The sequence below is a fragment of the Jaculus jaculus genome, chromosome 12 (genome assembly GCF_020740685.1).
Source record: "Jaculus jaculus isolate mJacJac1 chromosome 12, mJacJac1.mat.Y.cur, whole genome shotgun sequence".
Classification (NCBI taxonomy): domain Eukaryota; kingdom Metazoa; phylum Chordata; class Mammalia; order Rodentia; family Dipodidae; genus Jaculus; species Jaculus jaculus.
Genome location: NC_059113.1, coordinates 65798279 through 65822594, shown reverse-complemented (window position 1 = coordinate 65822594; position 24316 = coordinate 65798279). Strand labels below are relative to the sequence as shown.

The 24316-nt window shown below is 37.1% G+C and overlaps 1 protein-coding gene across 10 annotated transcripts in view; it reads left to right on the top strand.

Annotated features, from left to right (window-relative positions):
* Positions 1–24316, top strand: part of Agtpbp1 (ATP/GTP binding carboxypeptidase 1) — a 241355-nt gene that overhangs the window by 203812 nt on the left and 13227 nt on the right. For 9 of the 10 annotated variants that reach the window (XM_045131073.1, XM_045131072.1, XM_045131074.1 and 6 more), the window contains 6 exons: positions 3950–4094; positions 6154–6307; positions 7121–7301; positions 8339–8468; positions 15885–16016; positions 21368–21544. In XM_045131073.1, coding sequence (XP_044987008.1) covers positions 3950–4094; positions 6154–6307; positions 7121–7301; positions 8339–8468; positions 15885–16016; positions 21368–21544 — 919 coding nt within the window. The remainder of the gene's footprint in view (positions 1–3949; positions 4095–6153; positions 6308–7120; positions 7302–8338; positions 8469–15884; positions 16017–21367; positions 21545–24316) is intronic. The other variant, XM_045131075.1, reaches the window with a different exon arrangement.

The window sequence follows — 24316 nt, the reverse complement described above, 5'->3', positions numbered from 1 at the left end:
TCCTTCTATTCCCAGTTCCTGTAATACTTTTACCATGAAAGGATGTTGGATTTTGTCGAATGCCTTTTCTTCATCTGTTGAAATGATCATTGTGGTTTTTGTCCTTCAGACCATTTATATGATGTATTACATTTATTGATTTGCATATGTTGAACCATCCTTGCATCCCTGGGATGGTGAATAATCTTTTTGGTATACTCTTGTATTCTGTTTGCCAATATTTTGTTCAGAACTTTTACATCTATGTTCATGAGGGAGATTGGTCTGAAATTTTCTTTTTTTGTTCTGTCTTTGTCTGGTTTTGGTATGAGGGTGATGCTGGTTTCATAGAAGGAGTTTGGTCGAATTCCTTTCTTTTCTATTTTATGGAAAAGTTTGAGGAGCAGTGGTGTTAATTCTTCCATGAAGGTCTGGTAAAATTTAACAGTGAATCCATCTGGGGCTGGGCTTTTTTTAGTTGGGAGACTCCTTTATAACTGCTTGGATCTCTGTACTTGTTATAGGTCTATTTAAATGGTTTGTCTCATCTTAATTTAATTTTGGTAGGTCATATGAATCAAGGAAATCATTCATTTCTTTCAGATTTTCAAACTTAGAGGCATGTATATTCTAAAAGTATGTCTAAAAGTATGGGTGGGCACCGGATGCAATTGCCTCAGTGGGACTCTGGCCATTTTTCTCTTTTCTGGTGGATCTTGGTCTCTCCATCATCTCTGCTGTGTCTAAGAATAACTTACACTCCTTCACTTTTCAGAAGAAGAGTGTATTTTGCTGGGGTTTTGCTTAAATCTCTCCCTAGGCTGGTTTGGTATAGCTTCTAAGCTCCCATCTTACCCATAAGTCCTGGATGGAACTTTTGTTGCATTCTTGGATTCTGTGTGAAGGATGTAATGGAGAATTTTTGTATCATAATTTCTTGTATAATTTTCTTTTGTTTCACTCTGGTTTTTGCATTAGTGTAATACTGCCTTTATAAAAGTAGTCTGGGGAATTCTCTTCTTTTCAATTTTGTGGTATAACTTGAGAAGCAGTGATTTCAGTTTTGTAGACATTTGAACAAATTCAGCAATGAATCCACCTGTCTTCCTTTAGTTGGGGAATTTTTATTTATTGCTTCAATCTTATTAGATGTTTCAGCTCTATTTGGATTTGAATTATATATCCTCTTCTGGGTTGGATTTTGCTAGAAAATTATATATATATATATGTATATATACATATATATACACATATATGTACACATATATGTACACATATATGCATATATATATAATATTTATTCCAATTTTTCCAATTAGGTAGATATATATTTTTAAAGTATGTCCTTATATCAGTTTCTTATATCACTATCTGTTTATCTGTTTTCTTTTTCATCCCTGGTCTTGTTGATTAGTGTCTTATTGCTTTCTTTTGGTTTATTTGGCCATGGGTTTATCTATCTTGTTAATTTTTTTTTTCAAAGAACTTGGTCTTTGTTTCATCATTTAAAATATTCTCTCATTTCTAATTTATTAATTTCTGCCCTGATCTTGATTATTTATTTTTGTCATACTTTATTTATTTGTGTGAGCTAGAGAGAGGGAGAGAGAGGTAATGGACATGCTAAGGCTTACAGCCACTACAAACTAACTCCAGACATATGTGCCATCTAGTGCATCTGGCTTACATGGGTACTAAGGAATCGAATCTGTGTCCTATGGCTTTGCAAACAAGTGGCTTAACCACTAAGCCATCTCTGCACCCCTTATTCTTTTGGGTTTGGATCATTTTTGTTTTCCAAAGGTTTCAGATGGATTGTTGTTATTTATTTGAGATCTCTCTGTTTTTGTAATGTAGGCCTTTAGAGTTTTAAACTTGTATCTTAGGACCACTTTCATTGTGTCCCATAAGTTTTAGTATATTATGTTTTATATTTTCATACATTTCTTGGAATTTTTCAATTTCCTTCCTAATTTCTTCAGTAACCTAATCATTGTTCAATAGTTTGTTGTTCAACCTTTGGGAATTGGTGTATTTTCCGTTTGTTCTTTATTGCATTGTGGTCAGGTATAATAAAGGGGAAGCTATGCCAGTTTCCTGAATTTGCTTAGCATTTCTTTGTTTCCTAATATGCCATGTGTTTTAGAGAAAGTTCCATGAGCTGGTGAGAATATATATTCTGTAGATGTCTGTTAAGTTCACTTGATGTATGGTAGATTTTAGCTCCATTGTTTCTCTGTTTTCTCTTTAGATATTTGTCTATTGATAACAGTGGTATATTAGAATCACCTTGTAGTATTGTGTTTACTCTTATTATAAAATTTGACTCACCTGGTTTGGGACCAGTATGTTTAGAATGCTAATATCCTGGTTTTTAACTACTCCCTTGATGCATATAAAGTGGTGTTCCTAATCTCTTTTGATTACTTTTATTTAAAAGACAGTATCTTCAGATATTAACACTATACCTGCTTGTGTTTTATTTCCATTTCCTTGCAATATCTTTTTCTGTTCTTTTACTCAAAGGTGTTGCCTGTCTTTAATGATCAGATGAGTTTCTTGAAGTCAGTAAAAGGATGGATGAAATCATTTGATCTAGCTTGTTAGCTTGAATCTTTTTTTTTTTTTTTTTTTAGAAGAAAGAGGTTTTTTTTTTCTTTTTTGCTCATAAATCTTCAGGTTATATCCCATTTATGAAGTTGAGTCCATTGATATTCAGAGTTATAATTGAAATGTTAAGGTAATTTTTTTATTTTTGAACATTGTTTTTGAAGGTTGATGTTTTCCTTATCTTCATTTTCTTTAACAGGTATAGTTTTGATATTTTTCCCTTTTTGTATAACCTCTTGATTATGTTTAATTTCCTCCTTAGTGCAAAAGTATTCCATCCAATACTCTCTGTAGGTCTGGCTTAGTGTTCATACATGCGTGTAGCCAGCTTTTGTTGTGGAAAGTTTTTCTTTCTCCTTCTATTAGGGGGATCATTTGACTTGTAATGGTGGTTTTGGTTGACAACTGTGTTTTTTTGTTTTGTTTTGCTTTTACTATCCAAATACTGCATTCTAAGTCCTTCTAGCTTTTAGAGTTTCCATTGAAAAAATTGAATGTTATTCAATTGAATGTGATTGATACCTCTTTTTTCTCTTGCAGCCCTTACTACTCTTTCTTTGTTTTCTGTGTTTAGTGTTTGAACTATCATATGACATGTAGATTTTCTTCTCAGTTCCTATCTATTTGTTGTTTGGTGTGCCTCTTGTACTTGGATGGGCCTCTCTTTCCTAAGGTTTGGGAACTTGTTCTGTAATTTTCTTGAAGATACTTTCTATACCCTTGACCTGAAGTTTTCCCTTTATATTGTGTGCTATTGATTCAAATGTTTGATTTTCTATGGTGCCCCACATTTATTAACAGCATAGTGAAGTGTCAGGTATTGTGACATGAACCATTCATTCTAAAATTGTCCAATTAGCCTTTCATCTGATGGTTGGAACCACCATCGGTTATCATTTATGTCCAGTAATGTGTGTGTGCCTATTAAAAAAATAAGGTCTGGGCAGGAGATATAGCTTAGCAGTTAAGGCACTTGCCTGCAATGCTAAAGAACCCAGGTTCAATTCCCCAGGACCCACATAAGCCAGATGTACAAGGTGGCACATGCATCTGGAGTTTATTTGCAGTTGCTGGAGGCTCTGGTGCACCCATTCTTCTCTGTCTATCTAGCTCTCAAATAAAAAAAATATTAAAATTAAGGTTTAAAAATGTTAATTTGTATATAGCATAATAAATTTATTCAGTAAGTATGGAAGTAAAAATTAATGTTGGCTGATAACAATTAATTGCTTTGTTAGTTTTTATTGACTGGAACTTATTTTATTATTTTTCCCACTAGCATTCTACCTACTAGAAGTAACAAAGGAAAATAATATCTGTGTGGATGAATTAAACAGTGTTTTATGTTTTTCAATTTCAGAAATCACTTTTCAAGAAGTTCAGTTGCTGCAGGTGGGCAAAAGGGAAAATCTTACTATACAATTACATTCACCGTCAATTTTCCACATAAAGATGATGTTTGCTATTTTGCCTATCACTATCCATATACATACTCAGCTTTACAGGTGAGTGCACCAAATTAAATCATGACTTATTTTGTATTATGTGTAAGTATCAGATAATTAGAGAAAAGTTTATTTTGTTAAATATTTTTATTGGGGCTGGGGAGATTGCTCAGTGGTTAAAGGTACTTGCTTACAAAGCCTGCCAGCTCAGGTTCAGTTCCCCAGTGCATGTGTTTGGAGTTTGTAGTGGCAAAAGGCTCTGGCACATCCATACTCTCTCTCTCTCTCTCTCTCCATCATTCTCTCTGCTTGCAAATAGATAATAAATGAAAATACTTTTTAAACATATAATTAAATATTTTCATTTATATGTGAGGGGGAGAGAGAGAGAGAGAATATGAGAATGGTGTGTCAGGGCTTCTTGCTTCTGCAAACAGACTCCAGATGCATGCACCACTTTGTGCATCTGCCTTTATGTGCTTTATGTAGATACTGGGAAATTGAACCTGGGTTGGCAGGCTCTTCAAGAAAGTGCCTTTAACATTGGAACCATCTCCATAGCCCCAAAAGTTACTTTTAATCAATATCTTAGTAAAAGAAAAAAAGTCTCTGTGTTTAATTATACTAGAATTTATTTGGAACATTAGAGATGAAGGAAATTTTACATATTATGTTTCATAATTTCTCAGAGTACTCCATATTTTCTCCAGGTATGGACTGTCATTAGCCATTACATTCCCTATTTCTTTAATATATATACAATTAATTATATAATTAATATAATTAAATATAATATAATTAATGTAATATATATATATTATTCATTTATTTGAGAGGTAGAGAGACAGGGAGAAAGAGACAGAGAGAGAGACAGAGAGGATATGAGCACATTAGGGCCTTCAGCCACTGCAAATGAACTCCAGACACATGTGCCCTCCCTGTGCATCTGTCTTACATGGGTCCTGGGGAATTGAACCAGGGTTCTCTGACTTTGCAGGCAAATGCCTTAACCAGTAAGCCATCTTGCCATCCCTCCCGTTTCTTGTCACAGTTTGGCAATGTTAATTGAATGTACACAAAAACTTGAAAATCAACTACATGCCTAATAATAAATAAGCTTGGACACTTATTTTTGGTATAGTCATATAATAAAATCACTAAAATTGTCTTTAAAAACATATTTAACATGTTCAATAATGTGGTATAGTTATTCACAATCAATATATATGAGCATTAGGCTGGAGAGATGGCTTAGCGGTTAAGCGCTTGCCTGTGAAGCCTAAGGACCCCAGTTCGAGGCTGGGTTCCCCAGGTCCCAAATTAGCCAGATGCACAAGGGGGCGCACGCGTCTGGAGTTCGTTTGCAGAGGCTGGAAGCCCTGGCGCGCCCATTCTCTCTCTCTCCCTCTATCTGTCTTTCTCTCTGTGTCTGTCACTCTCAAATAAATTTAAAAAAAATGTTTAAAAAATATATATATGAGCATGTATAGATTAATAGGTAACAACGTACTATAAAAAGTCATATAATCATGATTTCGTTTAACCATACAACCGTTCATTGCATCATATAAACACTATACTTCTTATATTTACTATACATTAGTGGTAATCCAAGTGGTGCAGTTGTGGGTATGTTTAATTTTTTCTGTCCACTCTTGATGTCTTTTGTAGATATTTTACAGTGAGTCTGTATTAATTTTTCAATCAGGAGCTGTTTAAAAATTTGTGCTATGTAATTTCCATTGTTTACATTTTAGTTTGCTGTCACAGGTCTATAGTCACAGTTACGAACTCCAAAAGGTTTTTCATAACCGGAACTGGCAGCAGAGCCTGATGTGCACTTATTTAAAACATTGATTCGATTCCCACTTAGGACATGCTTTGCTGCTGAAATGAGAATGTGATTATTATAGATTGCTGTCCTTGACTCTGGCTGGTCATAAGTTAAAGGCATACATATCAGTTGTAATGAACTATATATAGCTTTCACAAGTTCTTGTACTGATGCTTGAAACTATATCAGGCCTAAAGGTTTTGGATAAGAGTTTAAAATGCATTAATTTATATATCATTAGAGAGTATTAAATGATTATATACTTTGCTTTAAATTTTGATCAAGATGCACCTTCAGAAATTGGAGTCAGCTCACAATCCTCAGCAAATCTATTTCCGAAAAGATGTGTTATGTGAGACCCTCTCTGGAAACAGCTGTCCCTTGGTGACTATAACAGCCATGCCAGAGTCTCATTATTACGAACATATCTGTCAATTCAGTAAGTCTGTCTTCCTCCCCAGAATATCAATCATTCTTACTTATTTTAATTTGCTTTATATGTATTTTATTAATGGAAATAATACCTAGAACAGACATCATAAGACTTGGATTCTAGTCTTTGTCTCATTCCTACCTAGCCATTAGCCCTATCTCTGAGCTTGTTTCTTCCTCAGGAAAGTAAGGGAAACTCTTGAGATGTTTTCAGAGGCCACGTTTGATACTACTATTTTACTTTACTTTACTTTTGAAAAGTCTTTACTTCTCAGTCACAGAAATTATATTCAAGTTTAAATACAAAAAAAATCATTTAAAGTATTGAGACAGCTACTACTAAATAGCAACTTTTCTCTAATATTTATATTTTAAAATTGTCTCAAATTTATAGCTCTGGTAGTTAAAATAAGAAACAGTTCAAATTTTGATGCATATATATAGTGAAAAATATTTTTGTCAATTCTGTGCAGATTATACTTTCTTTTCTTTGTGCTTGCTTGTTCATAGCAGCAGCAAGGATACAATAATGTGTTCCTGTTTTTCCTTCTGGCTTATGATTTTGTATTTTAAATTTCCCTAATGACTTAATTTTTATAAAATCATTTCCATTGATTAGATTCGTCCTGTCAACTTTTTTAGGAGACACTGTTTTCTTCATAGGCCTAGAGCAGCATTTGTATAGTATATGCATAAAAGTTCCACTTTTAATTTATATGAAATTCACAAGCAAGTAGATACTTCTAAAGGCCCCAAGGGAAGTAGTATTCAAATTTTTAGTAGCTGTTCAGTTTAATTTGAGTTTTTATGTGTATTTTAGGAAATCGTCCTTATATTTTCTTATCTGCTCGGGTCCATCCTGGAGAAACTAATGCAAGTTGGGTTATGAAAGGAACTTTGGAGTATCTCATGAGTAATAACCCTGCTGCCCAATGCTTGCGAGAATCCTATATTTTTAAAATTATTCCTATGCTAAATCCTGATGGTGTCATCAATGGAAAGTAAGTTAAACAATAATTATAGAACTATCAGAGATTATTGCTGTGGTTGTATGTAAATTTATTGAAATAATAATGTCCAGGCTACCTCAGGAAACCAATGATTTTTTTCTTAGAAAAAACCCATCATGGTGAAAATGCATGAAAGATAAACTTTTAAATGAACATGTATTTTTTGTGCTAGTCATATGATATTTGAAAACTTCTATATCCATGAGAATGTGATTTCATAAAATTTTGTTCTTGGAAAGAAAAATCACAATGTCACAATATGAGAAACATTTTTAGCACATATCTTTTGTTTTCTTATTTTTAAAATATCTTTATTTATTTATTTCAGAGAAAGAAAGAGGCAGGTAGACAGAATGGGCATTTCAGGCCTCTAAGCAACTGCAAACAAACTCCAGATGCATATGCCATCTTGTGTGTCTGGCTTACATGGGTACTGGGGAATTGAACCTTGGTCCTTAGGCTTTACAGGGAAGTGCCTTAACTTCTAAGCCATCTTTTCCAGTGCCCTTGTTTTCTTTCTTAAGTGTGAATTTAGATTGTGTCTTGCTTGATGGCTTTAATACTTAGCACCTATGAACATGAAAACATATTTACATTTTATAAGCACATACCATTTTATATGCTCTCTTTCTCAGAAGGTGGGCTCACATAGCAAGCATGATGCATACAGAATGTTAGTATAGCAAATGGTTATCAGTCAGAAGAAAATATGACTTAATAAAATTTATAAAGTATGGAAGAAAACTCCATAATTGTGCATCTTCTCTGTAGATTAAAATTTATTATTGTGTATTTGAAATCATCACTGTTACATACATATGTGTGTATATACATACATGACACAAGATTTTGCACATAGTAAATGACCAACAAATACTTATTTAATAAATATAATGGGCATTCAGTTGAGGTCAAGTCACTTTGTAAACATATCTAAATACTGAAATAAGTCATAAAATTATATCACTAATATATATAATCATTCAGTGGTACACACATTTTCTGTCTTTGTGCTTATATATTTGTAGTCACCGCTGTTCTTTAAGTGGCGAGGATTTAAATAGACAGTGGCAAAGTCCAAATCCAGATTTACATCCCACAATTTACCATACAAAGGGACTCCTACAGTACCTGGCTGCAGTGAAGCGCTTACCTCTGGTAAGTGGCAGTATTTCTTTCACTATGTATATTCAAAAATGTATTTATTGACTAATGGCTTAATATATTTTATATTAAAATTTTAGGTTGACATCAAAGTAATGAGTTCTGTCATGACATCTTTGTACACATTACTACAAAGTATTATTATACTTGGTTCTTGTTCATTCCTCGCATCTAGGCTGCCCTTCCTTGGGCTTCCTCCATACTTGTACCTGGTTCCATTCCTTCTCCCAATTAGTCCTCCCTTTTACTATCTTGTTATATGTGTACACACACACACACACACACACACACACACACACACGAGAAGAATAGCTGGGTAATGTGGTAGCTCAAGTGAAGTAACTAATTTTCATAGTGCTTATAAAAGTTTACATTCCTACCAGCAGTGCTTAAGCAGTCCTCTTTCTTCATACCTTGTCAGCATTTGTTGTCATTATAAAGAAACTATATTATTAACAATTTTGTCAATAAATATACACAATGTATTTTGATTATCTCCTTCCATTACTTCCATTACCTGTTTTGTCCTCCTCTCCCATCCCCTTGGACTGAATCGTTTCTGTGTTCCAACTAGTCCTTCTATCTTAATGTCTTTTTTACCCTCCTCCATCATCTATGAGAGTATGTTGATGAGGTCAATATTGAGCAGGTTTAATGCAGGTGACAGCAGCTGTTATCACTGTTTTCTTGATGTTAACCTTTGTGACTGGAGTGAAATGAAATCCCAAAGCAGTTTTAATTTGGTTAAAGGTGATGTTCAAGTACTTGCTGGTCATGTGTATTTCTTCTTTTGAGAACTGTCTGTTGATACCATCTGTCCACTTACTGATAGGCTGTTTTGGAGCCTAACTGTTGCAATTCTTTATATATGTTAGTGGTCATGAACTGTGTTACTTTGTACTTTTGCAATTTCCCTATTTCTCTTTCATTATTAATCTTCTGTCTGATGTGAGTTGGCAAAGATCTTTTCTCATTTTGAAGTCTTCTCTCTTTAATCTGCTCATAGTTTCCTTTGCTTTACAGAAGCTTGTTAACTCTATTTAATCCTATTTGTCAATTCTTGGTCATATTTCCTATATTATTGAAGTCCTTTTCTGAAAATCTTTGCTTATGATCGTATATTAAAGTAATTTCCCCCTAGCAGTTTCAGAGCTTCAGTCTTTCACTAAGGTCTTTGATCCATTTTGAAGTAATTGTTCTGCAGGTTGCGAGGTATGGTTTAGTCTTATTCTAGAAATGTCAGTTTTCCCAGCACCATTTCTTAAAAAGACTGTCTTTTCTCAAGTGTATAATCTTTTCTCCAATGTATGTTTTTGACATGTTTATGAAACCTAGCTGTTTTTGCTGTTTCACTGTCAATGATTGTTATAAATATCATCTTTATTTACTTTTGTGCCTAGGCATTTAGCATTTCTTCTAGATTTTTAAATATTTTATGATATAATTTTTCAAAGTTATGTAATGATTGTCTGTCTTTCACTGGAATCTGTAGTCATCTCCATCCTCTTTTTCATGTCTAATTTTATTATTTGTCCCTTCTCTTTAAATCCAGTCAGTCATTCTGTATCTCTTTATTGGTGAGTTGAGACCATTTACATTGAGGGTGATTATTGGGAAGTGTTTACTCATTCCTATAATATTGTTGGTTATTTTTCTGGTTGATTGGATTTTTGTTTGTTCTTTGCTATTGATAATCATGTGTTTGCTGATTTACTATGTTGGATGTGATGGGTTCCTTCCTCGTTCTCCTTGGTTCAGCCTCTTCTCATAACATTTATTCTTTCCTGTGCTGTCATGATTAAAACCTTGTTTCTCCACTGTGTGGTGTTCTTTTAAGTACCTTCTGCAGTGCTGGTTTAGTGGTCATGAACTGTGTTACTTTGTACTTTTGCAATTTCCCTATTTCTCTTTCATTATTAAAAAAATTTTTGTTGTAATTTATTTATTTGTTTGAGAGCAACAGACAGAGAGAGAAAGAGGCAGAGAGAGAGAGAGAGTGAGGGGATGGGGGAGAATGATGGGCGTGCCAGGGCCTCCAGCCACTGCAAACGAACTCCAGACACGTGCACCCCATTCTGCATCTCGCTAATGTGGGTCCTGGAGAATCGAGCCTCGAACCAGGGTCCTTAGGCTTCACCACTAAGCCATCTCTCCAGCCCTCTCTTTCACTTTTAAAAGATACCTTTGCTAGGAAATTATTTGCTTTCTGGGTTTGGAATACATTATTTGGTTTTCCTGGCTGACAAGAGACTTGATGTAATATAATTTCTCTGCTTTTGTAGGTGAGCTGATATGTTTCCCTTACAGCTTTTCGTACTGTTCTGACACTTTGTGTTTTGACATGTGACTTGACTATATTGTGGACAGGTTGTTCTTTGGTCATGTCTGTTTGAGGTTCTAAATACCTCTTGGGTTTGAATGTCTGTTTCTCTAGATTTGGGGAAATTTTGCTATAATTTCATTAAATAGATTCTTTTTTGCCTTCAGCATTAGCTCAAATTTTGGGGCTTGATATCTTGATTATATCCCAGAGTTTTTGGTCATTGTGGGCATGCCCATATATTCTGCTTTCCTTACTGATGTTTGAGTGTAGTAGTGTGTCATGGTATATTTTCTTCTGTTTGTCCCAAGTGCCGGTGTATCTTTTTTAGGGTTTTTATTTGGTTCATTGAGTTTTTCATTTCCAATATATCTTCTATTTGTTTTTCAAAATCTCAGTTTCCTTGCTGAATTTTTCTTCCATGTTGCTGACCTCCTCATTCATGTCACTAATTTCTCATTTATTTTGATAATTTTTTTCCTCTGTATCACTGACTGCCCTCTCTAGGTCCTAGATTGAATTCATCTGCTATCTTGTGTCCTTTATACCAGAAAATTTGAAATAATCATCTAGTATTTTATTTATTTTCATGTCTTTGAGTTCAGCAGTGGAGGAGTTATGGTCTGATTTTGGCTGTTTGAGGTAGGGTCTTGCTCTACCCCATGCTGACCTGGAATTCACTATGCAGTCTTAGGCTGGCTTCAAACTCACAGTGATCCTCCTACCTTGGCCTCCCAAGTGCTGGGATTAAAGATGTGTGCTACCTTTTAATGGTGTTTTTTTTTTTTTTTTCAGAGTTCAGTAGTGGAAGAAATAATATGGTCTTTTTGCAGGCAGTGGAAGAGATACGGTCTGTTTGTGGAGTTCACCAGTGGATGGTTATGGTCTGTGGAGTTCAGCTGTGGAGTTCTGGTCTGCCAAGCTCAGCAGTGGAGAATTATTTGTTTGTGGAGTTCAATAGTAGAGGGGTTATGGTCTGTTTGCAGAGTTCATCAGTGGAAAGGTTATAGTCTGTTTGTAGAATTCACATTGTCTTGCATTGTCATGTTTTCTTGTGTTTCTGTGTTGCACTTTGATGTCTGCCGGTTTTGGTGAGAGGGATCCTACTCTTGAATGCTTAGTCCATAGTACTGCTCAATGGAGACAAAAACAAGCTACTGTATCAGCAGCCATAAAAAATGTAGAAACACTTAAAATTAGCTATAGCTACTAGTATATCAAGTGATCATAAAACTGACAAGTTAGTGCAGAATGTACTATGAAACAGTAGATAAATGAGAAAATACAAAGGAGATGGGAATAGAGAGAAATAAAAGGAAAGCAAGGTTAAAGAAATGAGAGGAGGGCTAGAGAGATGGCTTAGTAGTTAAGGCACTTGCCTACAAAGCAAAAGGACCCAGGTTCGATTTCCCAGGAGCCAAGTAAGCCATATGCACAAGGTGATGCATTTACCTGGAGTTTTGCAGTGGCTGGATGCCCTGGTGCATCCATATTCTCTCTCTCTCTCTCTCTCTCTCTCTCTCTCAAATAAATAAGAAATTAGAGGAGAATAAAAGGTATGAAGAGAAATGTTATGGAGGGGGGAATGAGCAAGAGATTTGAAAGAAGGAAAAACACATATTTCCCAATAATGAAAGAGTTCAAAAACAAAATACAAATGTAAAAGTATTAGTAAAAAACAAAAAGATAAGCCAGGTATGGTGGCACACAACTTTAATCCCAGCACTTTGGAGGCTGTGATCAAAGGGTCACCATGAATTCCTGGCCATCCTGAGGCTGTAGAGTGACTTCTAGGTCAACCTGATCTAGAGTAAGACCTGACCTCTAAAACAAAACAAAAAAGATGAAGTAAAATTAATACTAAATGGGGCTGAAGAGATGACATGGTGGTTAAAGGCATATTTTTGCACAGCCTGCTGGTCCCTAGTACAATTGTCAAGATACACAAAGTGCTTCATGCTTCTGGAGTTCATTTGCAGTGGCAAGAGGACCTGGCACGTTCATATGCTCTTTCCTGTCCCTATCTCAAAAAAAATTTTTTTTTTATGTTACTAAATGTAGAAGGGGTGAAGGGCAAAGGAGCCAAAAAGAGGGCTGGAAAGATGGCTTAGTGGTTAAGGCGTTTGCCTGCAAAGCCAGAGGATACGGTTCAATTCTCCAGGTCCCACATAAGCCAGATGTACATAGTGGCACATGCATCTGGAGTTTGTTTGCAGTGGCTAGAGGCCCTGGAGTGCCCATTCTCTCTCTCCCTCTCCCACCCTTCCTCCTTTTCTCCCCTTCCCTCCCTCCCTCTCTGTCTCTAATAAGTAAGTCAATAAAATCTTTTAAAAAGTGTTTTAAAAAGAAAAGTCTAAAGAAAGCAAACAAAAAACTAAGGGAAAAGAAAATTTCTCAAATGGGAAAAATATGTCAACAAAATTAGATGAATGTATAAGGGGGAATAATAGCAAAGAATGCAATAAGGTACAAGTCCTTTAAAATGTATAGTTAAAAGGAGGAATGTAGAAATCATAAGAGGTAAAAGTAAATAAATAAAAACTATTATGTTGAAACAATTGCTTTTTGGTTCCTCAGAAATTAGAAAAGCCAGTTGTGTTTGTGAAGAAGCAGAGGTCAGCTGAGCTGTGGACTATTGTGTGGAGAGGAGAGGTCAGCTGAGCTGTGGACTCTTGTGTGGAGAGGAGAGGTCAGCTGAGCTGTGGACTCTTGTGTGGAGAGGAGAGATCAGCTGAGCTGTGGGCTCTTGTGTGGAGAGGAGAGGTCAGCTGAGCTGTGGACTCTTGTGTGGAGAGGAGAGGTCAGCTGAATAGTGTACTCTTGTGTGGAGAAGCAGAGTACAGCTGAGCTGTGGGCTCTTGTGTGGAGAGGAGAGGTCAGCTGAGCTATGGACTCTTGTGTGGACAGGAGAGGTCAGCTGAGCTGTGGGCTCTTGTGTGGAGAATCGGAGTACAGCTGAGCTGTGGGCTCTTGTGTGGAGAGGAGAGGTCAGCTGAGCTGTGGACTCTTGTGTGGACAGGAGAGGGTAGCTGAGCTGTGGACTCTTGTGTGGACAGGAGAGGTCAGCTGAGCTGTGGACTCTTGTGTGGAGAGGAGAGGTTAGCTGAGCTGTGGTCTCTTGTGTGGAGAGGAGAGGTCAGCTGAGCTGTGGACTCTTGTGTGGAGAGGAGAGGTCACTGAGCTGCGGACTCGTGTGGACGGGAGAGGTCAGCTGAGCTGTGGGCTCTTGTGTGGAGAAGAGAGGTCTGCTGAGCTGTGGACTCTTGTGTGGAGAGGAGAGGTCTGCTGAGCTGTGGACTCTTGTGTGGAGAGGAGAGGTCACTGAGCTGCAGACTCTTGTGTGGAGAGGAGAGGTCAGCTGAGCTGCGGACTCTTGTGTGGAGAGGAGAAGTCTGCTGAGCTGCGGACTCTTGTGTCGAGAGGAGAGGTCAGCTGAGCTGCGGACTCTTGTGTGGAGAGGAGAGTTCAGCTGTGCTGCTGATTCTTGTGTACAGAGGAGAGGTCAGGTGAGCTATCGACTCTTGTGTGGAGAGGAGAGGTCAGGTGGATCATGTACTCTTGTGTGGAGAAGCAGAGTACAGCTGAGCTGTGGACCCTTGTGGAGAGGAGAGGTCTGCTGAGGTCTGGACTCTTGTGATAAGGAGAGGTCAGCTGAGCTGTGGACTCTTGTGTGGAGAGAAGAGGTCACCTGATCTGGGGACTCTTGCCTTTCCTATGGTGTATGTTGTTGCTACATCTTCATCAAATGAGTGTTTAGATGTCCACTAGACAAGACCAATGTCCAATTTTTGTGGATCCAGAAAGAAGCTATTCTTTCTAGCTAATATGATTGTCATTTTTATGAGCCTTTCTCTTTTGCTGATGAATATTTGTCACTATTGGTTATAAGTTTTACATATTTAATTTCACTGGGTGACCAGCATGAAGATAACAATATGATCCTTCCAACTATCATGCTAGTGAGCTGTGTCTCTGATGAATTCTTGGAAATGCAGCAGGAATGATGGAAGGCTCTCTTGGGCCTTATGTATTGTTCTGTCTGTTCTCACAAGCTTTTGACTGGAATTCGTTTCCAAATTAGTTAATCTTTACATTAGGAAAGATAGAAAAACTTTATGGAGGAGTTAAATTGACATGTGAATATATCCTTTATTTTTTATTTTCATAGATGATGCTTTTGAAAATTAATCTGAAAAGCTTTGAGTAATTTTTATTATGAAAGCATTTTCATATTCTTTTAAATGAGGTAAATGTTTTGACAACACTCGAGGCTATGGTAACCATAACTGTAGAATTGAAATATAATTGAATGTGTTGCATTTTAAGTGGTCAATAGTAGATTCCAAAGAAACAGTGGCACATATGGTTGATATAAGACCTTCAAAGGATTTAGCAATTCCAAAACTAGATTTCAGTCCTATATATTCACAATAAGAGCAATGAGCACAGGGCTACATTTTGGCTCACTATTAACTTTTATTTGGCAGCATGTGAATCTGAAGATTTTTTTCAAATGTTGACTTGGTTTATTATGAATAACTATCTATACCTAACAAAAGTGAAATATAAATATTAATAACAGAATATATATATATATATATATATATATATATATGTCATATATTTTTACTTATTTATTTGAGAGAGAGAGACAGAAAAAGGCAGACAGATGTAAGTATGGGCATGCTAGGGCCTCTTGTCTCTACAGACTAGCTCCAGACACCTGAACCACTTTGTATATCTGACTATTACATGGGTACTAGGGATCCAAATCCAGGCCATCAGAATTTGCAAGTAAGTTTCTTTAACTGCTGAGTCATTTCTTCAGCCCTAATTATAGAATATGTTTAATATATATTAAATTGTGCATAGAAAAACAAAACCTGAGAAAGTATTCTTCCAGGAAAACTGTTCTATGTTACATCAAAGAAATAGTTCCAGCACTGACCACAGAGTTGTTTCTGACATATATCTGTACTGTTACTCATTCATCTTTCTTATCGTTGTGAAAGGATTATCAGCATTTATCTTAGAACTATAGCTCATCATTTGCTCCCAAGGTTAATTTTTAAGTGTATTATCCTTTAAAGGTTTATTGTGACTATCATGGCCATTCCCGAAAGAAGAATGTATTCATGTATGGCTGCAGTATCAAAGAGACAGTGTGGCACACCAGTGATAATGCAGCTTCATGTGATGTTGTGGAAGACGTGGGATACAGGGTAATTATTATAGATAATTCATGAATATTTAAAGTTCAAACATGTGTAAACTATACAAAATAATTTAACATGTATGAATTACACTGATTTAATGTAAACATCTTGCCATTCTTCTGGTATGTATGTGTGCATGCACATGTTTGTGCAGGCACACATATCCCATACACACATATGTGCAGAGACCAGGGGATGATGTTGGGTGTGACTATGGGTGCTAGGGTCTTTAGTCAGATCCTCACACTTCTGTAGCCATCTCCCCAGCTCCCATCTTGCCATTTTTGTCTCACATTTTTCATTTTATGTTGAGATTTTAAAATCTATTTGGAATGTATTTTTAATGTGATAAGTGGACTTAATCTTATTTTGCCTATGGATGCCAGTTGTCTCAGCAGCACTTACTACACAGTACTCCTTCCTTTGTTGATTTGATGAGGCCATTGTGACATACCATGCTCTGTATGGGTATGTTGGGAGGGCTTCAGTTATAATAGTCATTTTTGCTCATATCTCTTTGCATGCCACATATTTTAGTTATGGTAAATTTTGATAGGGAAGATTTTCCTTTCCTGTTCCTTTAAAACCAGTGTTGACTCTACCTTTTAAATTCCTTCAGAATTCTAGGATCAGTTTATAGATGAACCTTGTTAGCATTTGGATTTGATTTGCATCAAATCTAAATTAAACTTGAGAGAATTGTATAGCACCTACCTGTCTATTCACTTGAGTTGTATTTACTCAAAATTTTACCACACAGGTGTGATATTTTTATTAGATGTATCCCAAATATTTCTGAACTTCTTGCACTTGGGAATATGAATCCCCTGCCAACACACATATTGGCTGCTCCCCATTTGATTGTCAGTAGAAAAGTTATCAAGTGTTTTGCAGGATTTTTCCGACTTTTCTTATTCTTTGACAAAATATTAAAATCCATTTCAAAATGGTATCTGGTTTTGCAGCAACACTGTTGCAACAAAATCTTTGCAGATCAGTGCCACTTCAGTTCTTAGAGAGGAGTAATGTCTCACCAATTCTCAGCCAAAGGAGCAGTGCCCTCTCAGTTATGAGAGAAAGAGAGAGGAGAGAAAGGAACAGTGCCTCCCCAGTTTTCAGAGAAAAAGTGAGAGATAAAAAAAAAGAAAGAGAGAAAGGGAGGAAGAGAAACAGGAGCAGTCCCTCCTCAGAGAGAGGAAGGGAGAGAGAGAAACAATGCCTGCCCAGTTCTCAGAAAGAGAGAGAGGAGCAATGCCTTCCTAGTTCTCAGTCAGAGGAGTAGTGCCTTCCTTGTTTCCAGCTAGACTTACAGCCTTTTAGTTTATGTTCCTTCTTAATTATAAGTGTGAAAATACAATAGGATGTTTTTCCAGGTGAGGTAACACATGCATTTAACCCCAGCACTTGTGATGCAGAGGTAAGAGGGTCACTGGGAGTTCAAAGCTAGTCTGATACTACATAGTGCATTTCAGATCAGCATGAGCTACAGCGAAGACCCTACCTTAAAAAAGCAAGCAAACAAAAGATGTTTTTATACATTGAAAGTATCAAACACTTGCGGCATAAACAACCCTTTTTAAAAAGTACTAGAGAATATTTTTATCAGAATCAAGGAGTATTCTGGAAAAGAAAAGAAATCAATAAATTAAATCCAAGACAGAGAAAAAGCCCAAAATAAAGGTGAGGGGAAGCTCCAGAATGTGTGTTAAATGCCTAATAATGTCAGCATTCAATAAGTGATACTGCCATGACCTTTATACAGTCCAAGCCTTATTAGGTTTGGCTCCATTAAATAAATTAGATTAGCAGAATGCAGGGATACAGAAGCAAAAAGGGGACTATTTAATTTCAGTTCTGATAAACAATGTAGGCAAGTGAACAAATCAAGCAGAGCTGAGCATATGGTCATGTGAGTAGTGTTTCCATGTGCTACTCTCTGAAGAGCCTCCAGCCTTCCTGCATTTTTTAAATCATATTTTGCTATTCAGGGAACTCTTAGTCCCTGTGATTCTTCAGAGGCTGTTTGCCAGAGGTGGGTTAGTAGTAGAATGCCCTTTGTAGAACTTGAAAGCACATTTTCTTGTTGATTCCCCTCATAAAATTATTGGAATGATTAAAACACAAAAACTCACCAGACATGGGAGATAATTAGTGGCAGTCATTCTCTGTCATTCTCTTCACACTGGGTTGTAAGGCTTGCCTCTAAGCACATTCCTCCATAAATGCATATGCATGTAATATATGCAATCTTTAAACATTATCATTGTATTGTTTTGAGACATGGTCTCACTCTTTAGCCTAGGCTTGCCTGGAAGTCACTGTATAGCCCAGGCTGGTCTCAAACTCTTGGCAGTCCTATACCAAAACCTCACTGGGATTATTGGGGTGAGACATCAGACCTGTTTTATTTATTTTTTTTTTTAGCAGATTACCTTACTTTTTTTAAGATCACACTGTTAGGTGGTAATCTTTCTAGGTCATCATATCTGGATATTTCAGTAATTTTATTAATTATACAAGACAATGTGTGTTTAAAAAATTGTTGAGACATATGTAGGTACATAGGTTTGTCTGTGTGGGTGTATATTTGCATATGGGCATGCCAGGGCCTCTTGTTGCTGCAAACTAACCCTAGATATTTGCACAACCTTTTGTGTTCAGCTTATGTGGGCAGCTTGGGAATTGAACCCGGGTCAACAGAATTTATAAACAAGTGTCTTTAACTGCTGAACCTCTTCTTAGTCCCCTGACTGGTCATTTTTGTTTTTATTATCCTACTGTACCTATTTCTGTTAATAGTCTCCTGTGAATGGTCATTTGATTAGGGTTGCCATATGACCCTTCCTAAGAACTATACAGGGGCTTTAATCCCAGCACTCAGGACACAGAAGTAGGAGGATCACTGTGAGCTGGAGGCCACCCTAAGACTACAAAGTGAGTTCCAGGTCAGCCTGGGCTAGAGTGAGACTCTACTTAGAACCCCCCCCAATATATATATAAATTGATACTGCCAGATACCATAAGTGATGTTACTGTTTCTATACAACCTTACTACAGTTACACCATCTTTGTCATGTGAAAATAATACCTGATGATTTTAATTTCCATTACTATAATTATAAGGAGCCAGGTTTGGCAAATTATGTTCTCCCTTCGAAGATGGCCATTTGTTGTATTTTTTTTTTTTTTTAAGGAAGAAGTTTTTTTTTTTTTTCCTTCTGTAACAGAGGTTTTCTTTTCTCTTTTATTTATTTATTTATTTATTTGAGAGCGACAGACACAGAGAGAAAGACAGATAGAGGGAGAGAGAAAGAATGGGCGTGCCAGGGCTTCCAGCCTCTGCAAACGATCTCCAGATGCGTGCGCCCCCTTGTGCATCTGGCTAATGTGGGACCTGGGGAACCGAGCCTCGAACCGGGGTCCTTAGGCTTCACAGGCAAGCGCTTAACCGCTAAGCCATCTCTCCAGCCCTATTTGTTGTATTTTTAATATTGGTCATCTAATTATTAGTGTTTTAAAAGTATTTAAAACATATTCTTTTTTAATGTTTACTTATTTGACAGAGAGAGAGAGAGAGAGAGAGAGAATGGGTGCGCCAGGGCCTCCATCCACTGCAGACAAACTCCAGACATGTGCACCCCCTTGTGTATCTGGCTAATGTGGGTCCTGGGGAATCGAACCTGGCTCCTTGGGCTTTTCAGGCAAACACCTTAACCACAAAACAATCCCTCCGGCCCTAAAAAGTATTCTTTTTTACAAAAATTTTATTTATTTATTTTCAAGGAGAGAGAGACAGACAGAAAGACAGAGATAGAATGGGCACACTAGAGCCTCCAGCCATTGCAAATGAACTCCAGAGGTATGTGCCCCTTGTGCATCTGGCTTACATGGGTCCTGAGGAATTGAACCTGGGTCCTTTGGCTTCACAGGCAAATGCCTTAACTGCTAAGCCATCTTCCGAGCCCAAAAAGTATTCTTTTTTTTAAAAATTATTTATTTATTTATTTATTTATTTGAGAGCGACAGACACAGAGAGAAAGACAGATAGAGGGAGAGAGAGAGAGAATGGGCGCGCCAGGGCTTCCAGCCTCTGCAAACGAACTCCAGACGCGTGCGCCCCCTTGTGTATCTGGCTAACGTGGGACCTGGGGAACCGAGCCTTGAACCGGGGTCCTTAGGCTTCACAGGCAAGCGCTTAACTGCTAAGCCATCTCTCCAGCCCCCCAAAAGTATTCTTTATGTGTATTTCAAGTATGTTTTTAATTGGTTTCAAGTATGTACAAACTTAAAACTTTGACTTTTTTTTCCTGTTTTTGGTGGCACTAGGGATTGAATGTAGTACCTTGTACATGCTGGACAAGTCTTCTACCACTGAATCACTGCAGCTCTGGTTGATTTATTTAATGGATTCTGGTTTAATTTAGTTTAATGAAGAACGACTTCAGATTCTGGTTGTTTGGTTTTCTGAGGCAGGGTCTCACTCTAGCCCACAGTGACCTGGAACTCACTATGTGGACCAAGCTGACTTTGAACTTATGGCAGTCCTCCTACTTCAGCTGGAATTTAAGCTACCATGCTAAGCTCAGTTGGTTTTTCTTACTGACTATCATCAGAGCCAGTGTGTGATGACTGATTAGTCTTTCCTCTACTTACATCAGTGATTTGGCTCTTTTTCTGAGCACATGCTTTCTCTCTCCCTCTTCTTCTCTTCCCCCTCGCTCCCTACCACTCCCTCTCCATCTTCTCCTTCTCCCTTTATCTTTTCCTTTCCCTCTCCTTCTCCCTTTCTCTCCCCATGCCACTGGTACAATTCATCTTATTTTAGATTTAAAGTTAACATTGATATCTGTTAGATTATTTTTCCAGCCATAACTTTTTTCTTTTTGAGATTTTTTCCAGGGTGTACTCCCATATTATACATTTAGGTGAACTTGAGAATAATTTTCAGAAAATTTTGAAGCACTTTTATTGTAATTGTCTTGAGTTTAGTGGTTAATTTGAGGATAGTGAATAGTTAACAATTAGTTTTTTAGTCAATTGGCCTTTCCTGGCTAAATTTGTTTTGTATTTTCATCATATTTTAAACCATGATTTTGTAAATGATTACATATTGCTTATTGATTGCTACTGTAGATGTGATCCTTTCTTCCACTGTGTTTCCTAACTGGGTATTTGTTTAGAAATGTAGAAAAATCTAAATGAGGAAGAAACTTGTCTGGGTGTTTGAATATCAGGGAATGGATGCAGCAAAAAGATCCACATTGCCCTTGTTACAACATTCATCAAAATATTTTAGGATAAATTATTGTTAAGGTCCAGTAATATTTTGGTTTATTCTATCATGTTTATTTTTACAGACTTTGCCTAAGATACTGAGTCACATTGCCCCAGCATTTTGCATGAGCAGCTGTAGCTTTGTGGTGGAAAAGTCTAAAGAATCCACAGCACGTGTTGTAGTTTGGCGGGAAATAGGAGTTCAGAGAAGCTACACCATGGAGAGTACTTTATGTGGCTGTGATCAGGGGAAATACAAGGTAAAGTGTTTTAAGATGTTTAGTAGAGAACTATTTAAAACCTTTTCTTTCACATATATTCTCATGGTTTTCAAGTATACACTAAATGTACATTTATTTTACTTTGTATTATATATATATAATATGCAGTGAGAGAATTAAATCATGAAGTCTGAACATCTGTGCTCTGAGCAGGAAAATCCTTAAGAAATGTTAAGTCTAATTACATAATTTTCAAGCACATTGGCTTGTACACTTAAACATTTATTAGTTATAAAGACTGCACAAGCAGTATACTATTAAAAAACTGTCTACCATGTTAAAAGATTCAATATATTTTCATGAGTTTAAAAATAAATACTTTATACTTATTAAGTAACTAGTTTGTTACAGTTATTTTTAGATGTATGACTTTTATTTATTTTTTAAATACTTTGAGAAAGTGAGAAAGAGAATGAGAATGGGCATACCACAGCCTCCAGATACATGTGCCACTTTGTATATCTGGCTTTATGTGGGTACTGGGGAATCTAATTCAGGCCATTATGCTTTGCAAGCAAGCTTCTGTGACCATTGAGTCATTTCTCCAGCCCATGTGAATTTTTTATAATTATTTTATTTTGAGAGAGAGAGCGAGAATGGGTGCACCAAGGCCTCTAGCTGCTGTGAACGAACTCCAGAAGTGCGACATTGTGCACTTGTGTCACTGTGCATCTGACTATATGGGACCTGGAGATTTGAACTTGAGTTCTTAGGCTTTGCAGGCAGGTGCCTTAAACACTAAGCCATTTCTCCAGCCCCCGTGTAATCTTTGAAATCCATATCTCTACCCTAAATTTCTTCTTTACTAACACTGATCTGCCAAAGGCTTTTGTTGTAGATGATTGAAGGTTTTTCATTAAAACTTTAATTTTTATATTTGACATTATTTTTAAGATATCTTCTTGCTGTTGATCAGCCTGGTCTTGAACTTCTGCCTTGGCAAATAGCTCAGACAGCAGATGTGTAGAGCTTGACCACCAGAGTTTAACTTTGCTGTAGGTGGTTTTTAGGCCGTTGCATTCTGTTTGCAGAACACTTTGATTCTGCTGACACTCTGTTTTGAGAAGAAGGACACCTGTGCCTGATCATGGAATGCTGGGAACAGTGTTTGTGGTATCTGTTCTCCAACTGTTAAGGAGACCTAATAATATTCATTGATAGACTCAAGTTAGCCAAGGATGTCTCCTGCTTCTGAGAGAGAGAAGTTGCCATCTACTTTGTTAGGTATAAGCCATTGTCTGCATAAACTTTGCATGAACCCTGTACTCAGAGCTGTTCTAATCAAAATTCTGCAAGCTTCTCCTGTGTAGAAGAAATCATCTGGAGTCCTCTGGTTCTGTTGACTTGTCCCAGTTTTAGCTTACTTCCTCAGCACCAGCTATTCAGGACCTGGAAACATGTTAAGTTGGCACCAATAGGTGATGACACCAACACTTTGTTTTTGAAATTGAATAGCTATTAAGTAGTTTAGGAATTTTCATTTTAAATATTTAGGACTTGTGCAAGGGAGATAGCTCAGTCAATAAATGCTTGCTATACAAACACGAGGACCTGAGTTTGGATCCCCAGTACTCACGTAAAAGCTAGGTAGGATGACATGTTCCTATATCTCAGTGCTGGGAGACAGAGATAGGAGGGTCTATAGAGATTGCTGGCTAGTTAGTCTAGCTGAGTTGGTGAGCTTTAGATTCAGAGAGAGCCCTTGTCTCAAAAAATAAAGTGGTGGGCTGGGGAGATTGCTCAGCACTTAAGGTGCTTGTCCGTAAAGCCTAATGATTCTGGTTTTATTCCCCAGTACTCATATAAAGCCAGAGGCCAAAAAGATGCATGTATCTGGAGTTCATTTGTAGTGGCTAGATGCCCTGGTGTACCCATTCTTTATATCTCTCCTCTCTATCGCTCTCTGCTTGCAAATAAACAAATATTTAAAAAAAGATAAGGTGGGGAGTGATGTAGCAAGACACTTGATGTCAGCTCTAACCTTCATGCACACATGTGCACCCACATGCATGCACATAACACCACATATATATGGGTGTCAAAAATACTAAAAACTAGGAAAAAAAAACTATGGAGAGATGGCTTACCAGTTAAGCGCTTGCCTGTGAAGCCTATGGACCCCAGTTTGAGGCTCGATTCCCCAGGACCCACGTTAGCCAGATGCACAAGGGGGCACAGGCATTTGGAGTTTGTTTGCAGTGGCTGGAGGCCCTGGCACGCTCATTCTCTCTCCCTCTCTCTTTTTCTGTCTCTGTCTGTCACTCTCAAATAAATAAATATTTTTTAAAAAATGTTTTTAAAAAATACTAAAAACTAAAGATTGAGAACTTACATATAGTGAATTGGGCCTCAGATAAACTAATAAGCAAACCTGAATGTTTACCTTTCTTGTGTTGGCATAGAAGGATTTTCACGTGTCAGGCTAATTATTTCATCCATATAGGTTCAGTTTAGTTTCTTTTTGTTGTTGTGTGGTATTAGGTTACTCAATTTGAGCCTGTCTTAAATATGCCTTACTTGAAAATGACTTTAACTGTTTTGGAAAAGAGTTAAAAATCTAACTGCTATTAAAATACAAATATGAGCTGAAATTGCTCAGCAGTTAAGAGCTCTTGCCCCTCAAGTATGAGGACCTGAGAGGGCCTGACACTGCCCAAAGTGGATTCCCCAGACCCCATATGAAAAGGTGAATATCACCACACATGGCTGTAACCCCAGTTTGAATGGGGCAGAAATTGAAGAATCACTGAA